The sequence below is a fragment of the Zootermopsis nevadensis genome, unplaced genomic scaffold, assembly GCF_977971745.1.
Source record: "Zootermopsis nevadensis isolate Lab colony 2312 unplaced genomic scaffold, Znev_1.0 Znev_ptg000002l, whole genome shotgun sequence".
In the NCBI taxonomy this organism is placed as follows: Eukaryota; Metazoa; Arthropoda; class Insecta; order Blattodea; family Termopsidae; genus Zootermopsis; species Zootermopsis nevadensis.
The window spans coordinates 6,532,983-6,546,202 of NW_028259134.1; the positions used below are offsets into that span (position 1 = coordinate 6,532,983).

General features: G+C 40.7%; 1 protein-coding gene across 7 annotated transcripts in view; it reads right to left on the reverse strand.

The window, feature by feature from the left end:
- LOC110830504 (dual specificity calcium/calmodulin-dependent 3',5'-cyclic nucleotide phosphodiesterase 1) overlaps positions 1–13,220 on the reverse strand; it is a 686,314-nt gene that overhangs the window by 93,299 nt on the left and 579,795 nt on the right. For all 7 annotated transcript variants that reach the window (XM_087348470.1, XM_087348484.1, XM_087348486.1 and 4 more), the window contains one exon: positions 9,430–9,610. In XM_087348470.1, coding sequence (XP_087204596.1) covers positions 9,430–9,610 — 181 coding nt within the window. The remainder of the gene's footprint in view (positions 1–9,429; positions 9,611–13,220) is intronic.

A 13,220-nucleotide genomic window follows, 5' to 3' on the forward strand; every position in this document is an offset into this window, starting at 1 on the left:
ATATTTTATATTTTATTATCTTATTAAAATTGTGATTTGACGGAAAATATTAAAATATTAACCTAATTCACAATATGACGCAAATATACTACTTTATTAATATACGAGGGTCGCTCATTAAGTAATGCCCCACATTTTTTTCCTCAGAACATATTTATTCAAGATGGCTCAAATTTAGTGACAATATAAATCAATGTTTCCTTTACACATACTATTTTTCCACATAGTCCCCATCAACTTGTACGGTTTTACGCCAGCGTGGAACAAGTGCATGCATGCCTTGCCGGTACCAGCTCTTGTCCTGTGCACGTAGCCATGTCCTCACTGCTTGAATAACGCTCTCGTCATCTTCAAATCTTGTTCCGCGGATAGCATCTTTAAGTGGCCCAAAGAGATGGAAGTCGGAGGGTGCCAGATCTGGACTGTAGGGTGGATGGGGTAGCACCGTCCAACCCAATTTGGTGATTTCTTCCCGGGTTCTCAGACTTGTGTGAGGGCGTGCATTGTCGTGCAGGAGCAAAATTTCTGCTGGATGCTTGTGAGGCCGAACTCGTCGAAAACGCTTCTTGAGGGTTTTCAGGGTCCTGATGTACGCGTCTGAATTGATGGTCGCACCTCTTGGCATCACATCCACAAGAATGACCCCATCACTGTCCCAAAAGACAGTCATCATGACTTTTCCGGCGGAGGGAGTTGTCTTGAATTTCTTCTTTCTCGGTGATTGAGGATGATGCCACTCCATTGACTGCCTTTTTGTCTCTGGCTCAAAGTGGTGTATCCAGGTTTCGTCACCTGTAATGATCCGGGACAGAAAGACCTCTCCCTCAGCATCAAAACGCTCCAACAATTCAGAAGAAATTGTTTTCCTTTGAATCCTGTGGTCTGCTGTGAGACTTCGTGGAACCCATCTTGCGCACACCTTCGAATATGCGAGAGCGTGGATAATTGCAATCACACTTCCATTGCTGACTGAAAGCCGTTGGGCCAATTGTCGAGTTGTGATGCGCCGATCCTCACGAATAATGGCATCCGCGCGGTTCAACATGTCTGGAGTGGTGGCTGTGGCAGGACGCCCAGAGCGCGGCAGATCACGGAGCTCGGTTTCTTCACTTCCTGAAGCTTTATCTCTCTTAGCCCAGCGACCAACGGTGCTCCTATCGACTGCACAGCTTCCATACACAGCACACAAACGTTTATGAATGTTCACCACCGTTTCTTTTTCAGCAACAAGGAATTCAATTACAGCTCGTTGCTTGTAACGAGAGTCGTTCACAGACGCCATTTTAACAGTTCACTACAGCTCCGCTATCGGTTGGAATCATTTGAAACTCCGTACACGAACGCGAGAAACATCAAATCTCAAGCATGTAAAAGTACACTTTTCTATCTTCATTATTGGCTGAGAAAAAAAATGTGGGGCATTACTTAATGAGCGACCCTCGTACAATGTGAAATGTCGAAACTTTACACATTTTAAATCTAATTAGGCCTAACACAGACGGCACACATGTGCACATCTTCATCATCGTGATTACCAACACCTGCACATGAGTTATGGGCCCATTTCAAGCAGGACGAATACAGGATCCACCCTTCAATAGACTGCGAATAGCCATCGCCACAATACAGGTACTTGTCATTTTATCCTCTTCTCTGGGTACCCCATTCTGCCCTACCCCATCCTGCCCCGAGTATACTCTTTCAAATTAGGATTGTGCCAACAAAAATGACATGATGAAAATAAATAAAACTATTGTGTTTAAGACTTTCAAGAAAACGCCTTGTAACATGCGTCATTCAACAAAGTGGATATGAATAATGAATAGGTTTTGCCTTTACTGGAAATTGAGGAAAATTTCTAAAATGTAGGAGCAAAATCCAGCATGGGTGATTATTTCAGAAACTGTAACCACAAAATGGCGCTGACTGACGTGACATGACCCTGTGCTGTATGCCAATGGTATTTCATCCGGTCCCGATAGATCGCAACGCATTGCAGACGAAATAAAGCCGATACCCTGTTCTGCCCCGTGGCCCTGTTCTACCCGGGGCTCCCGTAATTAAATCATAAAAAACTGTAAAATAAAAACTACTAATGTAGTGTATTCGAAGGTACAATCTTACACATGGAGGAATGCCTAGATATTCAGCAATATACTTCCTTCCAGCATAATTTATGGAGAACTACATAATTCCTTAGGGGAACTGAAATAATTCAGAGGCCAAAACTTAGTTACATCCGTCTCAGAAACAAATAAATAGCTAAATCAATGCTCTTAGACCAGAATTGGGTAAGGAAAATTTAAATTCCGGGCAAACATGTGTCATTATATCTACAACATTTGATTACACGCTGTAGTATTCATCTGATTTTCTTGGAAATGGAGCTATGGAAAGTTTAATCTCAATTGTATTTGAATTATTTATCGTTTTGAAGCTTTATATAATTATATACACCTGAGGATGGTTCTTTTAGGAACTGAAACATGTCGTGAAACATAAAAAAATAATGTAAATCGAATATTTCGATAAGAACATCATTTAATATTTTAAATATTTTAAATATTTTAAATGTTAATTATTGTAATATTTTAATATTTAATAAGAATTATTGTGATTAGACGGACAAGATTTAATATATACTCAATATTTCTGTTCATTCTTGAAGATGACTTGCGAATACCAGTGTAAAGAAGAGCATATTGCGGCAGACAGACTGCAGTACAGTGGTCTCGTTACACTGATATTACAGCTCTTTGGTTTCACAGTTTTGCTGTACTATTGCAAACAGGTCACACATAACTGAATAATTTTCCTTAAAATTTATTATCTTTTACGTTTATTAATTATTCATAAAAATTAAGTAGCTAGTGTATATGGTGACAAGATACAAAGTGATTGATGTTACAATGTGAGTTCAGTAATTTGACATAAACATAACTTAATATAATCATCTGTCAGAAAGTGCAAAAACGGATCTGAAAAACGTGTGTGTTCCAAAATGGAGGTTCTGTCCATTATGTATTCACTGTCGAAGGCAAACACCAGAGAATTAGGGATATATATTATTTTAATATGTAAACCGATAGCTCAGACAGCATAGTGACTGACTGCGGACTGGACGATCTGGGTTCGATTTTCTTCTAGCCTCTGCGTCCAGACCGGCTCTGGTGTTCAACCAGTCTCCTGACCAATTAGTACCCGGGATCCTTTCCAAGAGGGTAAAGGGCAACCGAGTCGTGATGCTGGCCCTTCCCCCATCTAGGGTCGAGGTTGAGAATGATTAGTAGCTCTACACCTTCCCCTGAGCTGCTAAGTGGCGCTTAACGGGATGGCTTTGCCTTATTATTACAATATATTCAAATAATTCAGATGGCATTTCACGTTAATATAATGAAAACGTTTGTCTAAAATCGTCTCAAATGTGAATCTCATTTCCAACACTGCATAATTCAAAAAGGTTTTGCAGCTTTTGAATATAAACCCAAGTCTTTACACAAATCGAAAGCTAATAACCAACCTGGGCGTACTATGTATTTATAATGCGCCGTGGTTGTAAAAGTACTGTTTAATAATCTCTCTGTAATTACGGGGCTTTTCACAATAATCGGTTGCAGAATTAGTAGCATGACGTCGGCAGTCCACTTCATATAATCCTAAATTCGATATACGATTACGTAATGAACGATAAAGGTATACACGTTGTGTTAATTGGTTTCTATTGACATCCATGCGTCAGTTTGTTTTCACGCACGGTGTAAGATAATTACATTCACACGCCCCAAGATTATTTTTTTAAACTTACCAATGACAATAATGTAGCAAGTCCGTTGTTTATTTATTTTGATCCATGTTTGGTTGCGCCCATAGAGGCCTACACGTGCTCAAGAAAGACTGAAAAGTGCGCCACTTTACAAGTGCTACAACCGTTAGGTAGCTTTCTGAATAGCTTAAAATATGGGTGACGAAAACGTTGAAATAACGAAGGGTAAATTTTTTATTCGAGTTTTGTTTTTCACGCCACAAACTGAAAATCGTGGTATGAATGAATATGACTTAGAAATGATGTGGAAGGAAAAGGTAGTGGACTATTTTGAGATACTACACCGGAATTTCCTTACAGGAACTGAGAAATATCTCAGTAAAGCCGGTCTCCGGATCGAGACTTGAACGTAGTAGACACGTAGCATGTTTGATATTTCCATTGTAATTCTGCGTTGAAAGGGATGAAATGATGGAACATCATACGAAATAACGGCAGAAGAAGAGTTAGATAGCTTTAAATTGATAACTTAAGAACGAGGATAGGAGATGAAGATATGAAAGAAAGAAATATTTTTAATGACCTTTTACACTAACATTTTATCTAAATGATGTGATGTGAATGATATGCAGAATTTTTTAAACTATTAAACGGTTGACCGGAGAATACTGAATGGGATAAAATTGACCTTTTTGTGAACATTACGTTGGTTATAATTCTGCAAAATACATCTGGAAGGGTACACAACTGTAAACAAATGTAACAGATGAGTACTGTCGGAATTACTACAAGACGAACTGATATATATATATATATAGCAAGGAAAATCAAATAAATAAGCGTAAATAAATATAAAATTAAATAACCGAAAGACGATATATTTTTCTTTTCTGAAAGTTACGGGCTTATCAACGTGATTTTTAAACCATCAAAAGTCCAAAAACGAACCTGAATAAAAATATATAATACTTTGGCACTACCCAAAATTTTACATCGCTGTAATAACTGGGCATTGAAAAAGGACAGAAACAGAATTACAGCTGCTGAGATGAAATTTATGAGACGCACTGAAAAGTACACTTGGATATACTATATAAGAAATGAAAAAATTCTTAAAGATTTAAAAACAGAACCCGTTTAAGACAAATTTTTGAAATATAAAAACAATTGGCATCGACATGTTAACAGAATGCAGAGGAAGAGAGTTCCAAAATTATTAAAATATTGCACATCATGTGGACGAAGAAACCCTATAAGACAGCAGAAGAGAGTTTTGAAACTAAGAGGCACGGACGGGTTTATATGACCTAACTCCCTGACTGATAATGATGATGATGGGATTCTCTTCAATTAGAATAAGGGACATGCTTTAAATGCCTAATGAACATTAATGTATATGTTTCTGAGTCTCAACAGATTCGGACAACGCATTAAGCTATAAAACCTACAAAGATACAGAAAGTACAAGTCCCTGTACTAAGTACCACGCCATCACGTGTGAAGGAGTGGAAGTAAAATCGCGTGCATTTTTAACATCAGCAATAAATTGAGATTAGTGATCCGCTTTAAGCTCCGACCGCATTGACCCGCGTGGATTATCTTGGTATCTGTTGGACAGGAGGCGGGGTGAACGGTCTGAACACAGCGATGGCCAAGAAATAGCTCCTGTTTGCACACCGCAAAAGTGTCCTATGCGAAGTTCCGTTTTGAGAAGAAGTCACTCCTCGTGGCAGTCCGCGGAAAATGCGGGCTAGTCTGGCTTACTTCGGTCAGGTGTAAGCCACTGTACTTAATCCGTGGCGTAACAGCCCTCTGTGAGCCAAGCCGACTAGCTGGCTGCTGGCCTCACGTTCACATGCCTCAGCAGAGGTGAACGATCATCCAACCAGATATAGGGCGACATGTGGTCAGCACGACAAACCACCAGCCATTGCTAGTTTTCCTGACCGGATTGCGCTACTCATTGCAGCTCCCCAATTTCCTCACGATGCTGGGTTGGCACCGGTCCCATACACTGGTCGAAAGCTCATGAGAAAATTTCTTCTCCCCCGAGACTCGAACCAGCGCGCATTCCGTATCGCCGGTCCGAAGCACGATGCCTCAGACCGCAAGGCTACGGCGCGGACAAGCCACCGTACTTGGGTCCCCGAAAGCCCCAACATTTCGTCTCACCGCACTGGAGTCTGACAAATTGCATCTAGGGACCGTTTTACAAAGGGCACTGGATCATCTCCCACTGCACCGGCAGGTTAGATATTTAACGTTCAAATTCAGCAGACCGGGAGAAAATTGTATCTCTCAATTGTTTTACGAGAGAACCTATGGGTCATCATTGATGTGGTGACTATATTTACAACATGTAATTCTCCATGTTCTATTATCCTGTAGGACAGTACATATACATATGGGAGATATATTTAGAAGAAATTCTTTGGTCCTGTCAGCCACACCACCTTTCTTTTAAACATACGAGGTGCTTGCCCATAAAACATTGCTTGTCATAACTCCTAGTTTCCACCGTCTCCTTCGAAGTAGTCCCCTTGGACATGGATACAGCGATCCCAGTGTTCTTTCCATGATTCCATGCATCCCTGGAAGTCTTCAAGAGTGAGTGTTTTAAGTACTCATCGGCAGTACCTGTGATATAAAATACAAAATTGTGGAATGGTTTTTTGCTGTGCTTATGTATGCGGCAATTAAGTGGTCTTCAAGAGTTTGCGTGAAGGTCAGGTCCGAACTTGATCGTCTGCACAGGCTGGCTTGTTTTAAGTATCACTGGATTTGTAACAATGGCTCATGTAGCTTTTCCCGAGGTTCTGTTAGTCTGATTCCCCCCCCCCCCCCCCAAATATATGCTGTCACACACTGTGACCACGGCGTCAGCTTTAGGGCTTACAGGTACATGTCTGTGGCCTGGTAGTGGTTCCGACGAAGGTAATTCCCAGATCCTTGCTCGACTAATGGAGCCAGACAGTGTTTTCTTGATGTCTCATAATAAAATGATACTAATGATTGCTTTTAGGATTCCTCTAAAGTGGATTTCCTGTCACGCAAACAAACATTATCGCCTAACACGTACTATGTCAATGAGCAGCGTTGGCTGGGTATACGAGGCATGTCCACAAAGTAAGTTTCCCACTCGTCCCACAGCTAGCAAACCTTATATTGTGCGAAGCGACTGTGCGTACGTGATAGAGCAATGACGTAGCATGGCGCATGCACTAACGGCACTTCCCGCGTTCTCACAGTAGCATCGTTGCAGCTGTTGAAGATGGAGGTTCTTATTCCAGCTCCCGCCGACTGTGAAGTGCGGTCAGTGATAACGCTAGGCCGCACACGGCTCGACGGACAGCAAGTCTCCTGCAGGAGTTCAGCTGGGAGGTGTTTAATCATCCACCCTACAGCCCGGACCTCGCTCCCAGTGATTTCCATCTTTTCCTACACCTCAAGAAATTCCTGTCCGGTCAGCGTCAGCGTTTTGAGACTGACAGAGAGGCGGAGATGGTTGTCAAACAGTGGTTCCAATCCCAGGCGGCAGACTTCTACGACACAGGTATTCAAAAGTTGGTCCCACGGTATGACAAATGTCTCAATTCCGGTGGCGAATATGTTGAAAAATAGCTGGACACTTGCTGTATCTGTTGCAATAAATATTTCCGTGAAATTGTGTTTTGTTTCTGTAAACGGCCCCAGGGAAACTTACTTTGTGGACGAGCCTCGTACATTACAGGTCTTCGATTCAGCATGGCTAAAGCCGGAGAGCGTCAGTCGGATTCGTACTGGCTCGAGAAGTGCGATTAGGGCTCTTTGAATGGCCCACAAAACATCAGGGGTTTACAATCGACCCAGCAGTGGTCTCACTACCTGGGGCGACTACATAAAGTCTCCCCTAGTTTGTTACAAATACAAATACCAAACTTCGTTGACTTTAATTCACCGAGACTGCATTACGGTTTGAAATGCATTTGGGCATATCTCGTTAAATATTGAAGGCCATAGATCAGGAGGATTAATATAATTTATGTGCAAATTTACTTTAGAGTATGAATCGCGTATAATGTTAAATATTATCCAAAGTTTTACAAACACTGCGTCATATCCAGGGTCAATTTATGCTCTCTACTAAATATCAGGCTGATAAAATCAAGGAGGTGAATTGACTAAGGCATAAAGAACACGTGGGAGTGATAATAAATGTATACAAATTTGTTAGGAAGAATCTATGAAGAGAGGATATTAATCCGGAAACGTAAGCGTATGGGAAAATTATACTAAAATGAATAATTAATAGAGTATGAAAATTCAGATTGAATTCATCTGGGGTATGAAAAGGTTAGTGGCGTATTACTGTAAACACTAACAAATATTCAGGTTCATTAAAAAGATGGGGAATATTTTGATCAGTCACGCAATTCGGGTTGCCTATATTCCAGTCAACTGTGCAACATAGGAACAACAAACACAATTAAGACTGCAGTACCATCCAGTGTTGCCCGTATTAGAATATGGGTTTGTAGATTCCATTTTATAATTCTTGATTCTGATGACATTGGTGACTTGACATGGTACATGTTAATAAACTATCCGAAAGTGTCAGAAATATTTCTATCCTTCAATGCAATTGTGTAGTCACAAATTATATTAAAATTATCTGGTTTCTACACGCAGGGCATTTTCATATATGAATTTTAGGAAACAGATATGTACATTTTGCATATATCTAATGTTATTTACAGATTTTATAGCAATGCTGTTAATTAAAGGCAGCAGTTTTCTGTATGCAGAATTTCAGACGAATGACTTATGTAATAAGGCTGAAGTTAAAACTGCAGGTAATTAACTACTGAAGATTACATGTGACACAAAATATATACATTTATTTTCCCATTGAACCAATGTGAACGCCGGAATAGTTATTAAAAATGTATTCTACATTACAGTAAACTACTGCAGTTTTACACACACTTCTCCATATCATGTAGGCTATGTGTATGTCTTCATATGCGTGCACGTTCGTACGCATGCAGATATGTATGTGAGAATTTACGTACGCACGTATGTGTGAGCATATGTACCTACACCTATGAGTCTGTGCGTGTATGTAATGCCTGTATGCGTGTTTGCGTGAGTGCATGTAAGTTTGTACGTATGTATGTATATATTTAAATACGTACGTATCTTTCTACGTATGTACCTACGGAAGATGTACGTTTAAGTGATATATATATATATGGGTGCATGCATGTGCGGATGTATGTATGTGAATGCTCACGTATATGCAGTAGGTGTCTGTTTATGTGATTAGTCATATCATTTGCCTGTGAGAGTGCATACGTATAAGTGTAAAATTGGCCTCTTACACTGAGAGCGGCGAGGTAAAAACTAGGCGGAAATGACATGGGATTGGAGTAATTACATGATAATAAGCTTTGCAGTTCATACGGTACATGCAGTTTCATGAACAGAATTAAATCAAGAAAAATAAGATCGTCGAGAAATTTAAGTGCGTGGAAATGCAAAAAAGTACACAAACTTTTTTTTTAAAAAAATTAAATCGCTTGGAAGGAAGAGGAAGATAGCAACATGGATGTAGATATTATGGGTTATGAAAATACAAACTGAACTGAACTGACTTAAGGTTTTTGTGATAAGAATCTTGGGGCTACCTGACAGCTGCTTTGTCGCAGGCGTCTGGCGTGTCTACGGCAGGTAGGTTGTCCGTGTCTAGATCAACTGCATCCAATGTTTCATCGTCAGCAAACGAGGAAGAATAGCCAGCCACTGTGTCGGTGTGGTTCTGGCTCTTCTTGGTACTGCTCCGACGCACGATGGTCAGGGAGCCCTGTTCTGAAACACAAAACATGTTTGGAGCGATTAAGCTTCGTACTGTAACAGCCAGTGGGCCCATTAAAAGGACGCCTTGTGATACGTGAACAGAACTGTTCCATTGAAAACACAGAGTAATTCGTGTAATATTTGATATCCTCCTGAAATACGCAATGAAAAAGACACTAAAATTATGAAACGGATGTATCAAATTATTTATTTTAAGTGAAAAAAGACACAAAATCGCAAGTAAATAGAAATGCTGACGACATACAGAGACGCCCACGTAATTCATGTGTCATGCGGCGGCCATGCTCTGCGTTGCTATTACCTCATTTTCCAGCAGTTCGCTAGCTGTAAACCCTGAATGACGTCATGATGGGTTCTGTGTTAAGTGGGACACACTGAACAATATAGTATATATATATATTGTATTCACATTGTGAATCATGCGTTTTGAGAACTCCGGTAGGCTACTTTGATATGCCATGATGCATGCACTAAGTTTCTCCTTTTCCTGTTAATTATATACATAAACACACACTGTTTAATTCATAAACCGATTTACTGTTTCTTACGAACTTCTTACTCGCGGAAAACCTCATTCGATTACGTAAGCCAAACTGTGCCAATTTAGATTTGTCGTAGTTTTCCTCGGTCCTTTCAAGCAAATGTAGAGGTTACGACCCTTTTTCACCCAACTTGTCTTACGTTTGTGTAATGAAACTCGGTTAAAGACACATATTGCCAAATGAAAAACGACGATAAGACAATCTACAAATAGTAGTAAGAAAGAAATTGCTGTAAAGTACTAAAGTGAAATTTGTTGGAGGAACAGAGAAATACCACTGCAGAGTTGACGGAATAGATTCGGGAAAAGTTTCGAAACACAGACTCCCGAATACGATGGAGGGGCCTTTCCAGTTATCCGCAACTAATTAAAAATTATCGCGATTAGAAATAAAACATAATTATTTACTGACGCACGATACCCCTATGATAACTGCTACACGGGCAGACAACAGGAGTACTGCTGACACTCGATTTTGGACCTCACCATCGAGAGTGTTAATGTAGTGGCAATACTCGGGAAGGGAAGTACTGGCTTCAAATACCGACCAGTCTGTAAACCTCCTAATAACGCGTTACTCGTCTTAAATGCAAAAATGTAATGAAACTGAAAGAAAATTAAAGTGTATAATATGAGCATCGTTCCGCGAGAGACCGCTACAGACGCACTGGAGTTTGACCTTGGCAGTGCAGCCAACCGCAACAGTTGGGATTGCGTTGTTGTTTCGTATGGACGTGCTTTGTGCATTGTTTATTACTGCGTTGTTAGAAACCGCACAATTGAAAGTTTCATCATCACGTTTCGTGTAAAGCTGGGGAAGAGTTCAACTTTAACAGCTTATGAGGATGAGGATCTGTCCCGAGCACAAACATTTCTATGGTTTCAGAGCCTTCAAGAAGGGCAGAGAGAATTTTGAAGATGAACCTAGCAGTGGAAAACCGAAAACGAACTCCATTCCCGAATTAGTGGACAAAGTGAGCAAATTTACTTGCAAAAGACCACCGACTGTCACTCAGAATGACGGCAAGTGAACTAAATGTAGCCAAGGAATCGATAAGGTCACTAATTATCACAGATGTGGGGTATGAGAAAATAATTGTGTTATGTTTGCGTCACACTCTGCGTGATGAGAAAAACTCATACTATTGGATGCCTGCAAATATTCTGTGATAACAGCTGACGATGAACCTGATTTTCTAAACACCAAGACCAGAAGAAGGTATGTTTCCAAAAATCACGCATCAAAACCACGCTCATCACATTCTTCGATTTCAAAGGGATATTCCATAATGAAAGACCGTCAATAGCGAGTATTATCTAGAGTTATTGAAACGTATGTTGGCGAGAATCAAGAGTGCTGGGTCAGATTTGGAACATTGTGGATACCGGCTTTTGCATGACAACCTCATCACACAGCGAACAACGTAAGGACATTTCTGATAAAAAAAGCTGGTTGCAGTGCTCAGTCGAATTCCATATTCCCCCGACCTGGGTCCAACAGACTTTTTCTGTTTCAGGGGTTGAAACTGAGACTGATTTGTGGTCAATTTTATACGATCGATAACATTCTGAAGAACGTGACGACAGTACACTCCAGATTCCTAATACAATGAATAGCAATGTATATATCGAAACACCTGGGAGGACAAAACAAAATAAAATCCATCCAAAACCGGCACGGCGTCCCCCCCCCCCCCCCCAGAACCAAACACACAAAAGTAAAAGAAGTTTATAAATTGCCTGGTAGACGTAGCGTCGGATGACCACTGTCACAGGACATTCCCTGGGCGCCGAAACGAAATTTAGAAAACAAAACAGGATTTCCAGAAGTTGTTTTCCAGACGGAAGGCGCTTGCACAGCAGTGGTTTATTTTTTGTTTGGGAAAGGGCGGGATGGTACACTGTGAAGAGGGGGAGAAGCAGAGACGTAGTATGCGCATGTCCAGCAGGTCGTGTACAGTCCACAGATCAGGAGAAAAGCCCTGATAGGAATTCGATATACGCGCATGCGCAAGATTTCGCGGTGAGTGACGACCGATCCTAAAAGCATTCGTTCCGCATCACTGAAGAAACAACAGACAAAAGGCTTTCATAAGTTCTAATGAGTATAGCTTTGAAATTACCTCACAGTGACCGAACGAGCTCGGAGTCAGAAAAGTCAGTTGCTTCTTCAGACTTAACATCTTCACAAGAAATCTCTTCGTCATCGCTACTGTCATTTGGATTGGCAATAATTATTGAGTCGATCACGTCAGCAACAACCCCGTCCCGTTCCCAGTATTGTTGTTCCAGTTGTTCCACATGTTGGCAGTATCCTTCCCAATCCTTTGCAGTCTGTTGTTAAATCCAGCAGCCGCTTCAAAGACAGATGCCCTGTCACGTTGTTCTTGCGAACGTAGTTTTTACCTTAGACCATGCTAGTTCTATTGGGCTAAGGTCACACATATATGGAGGCAACCTAACTACAATGTGACCATGGGCGTTTAGTAACTGATCAATTTTGATTTTTTTTTCTTTTGGTTTCCTTGTCAGTTGGCCTTTTTTCATGGCTGGATCACAGAAAACTCCGTGCCGCTGTAACCATGAGATCATTTCAGATTTAATCGAATATTTTGATGGGGCTTTATCTGCTTGTACACTGTGGTATGGAACGTTATCAAGTACTACCACTGAATTGGGGGGAAAATTCTGTAACATTTTCTCTCTAACCCACTTTTCAAAACTTGTACTGTTCATCTGACCATGTTAGTCGCCACTTGCCGAGCCAGCTTTATATATCAGTCTCGCACCTTGAAGGAAACCAGCACGCGATCCAGCGTGAACCATAATCAGTCTTTTTCCAGCATTTCCATCAGAGCATACCCCTTTAACTTTTTGAAAGTTAAATTGCTGTCTACCCAGCTTTCATCTAGGTAGAATATTTGTCTTCCTTCATTTCGAAGCGTCTTAATATTCACTAAATACCTCCCTCGCCAGTTTACTATGTCCGGCCTTTCAATCAAGATCTTTCGCTTACTTAGACATTTCTACCACTTAAACCCTAAGTTATGTAAAATATTC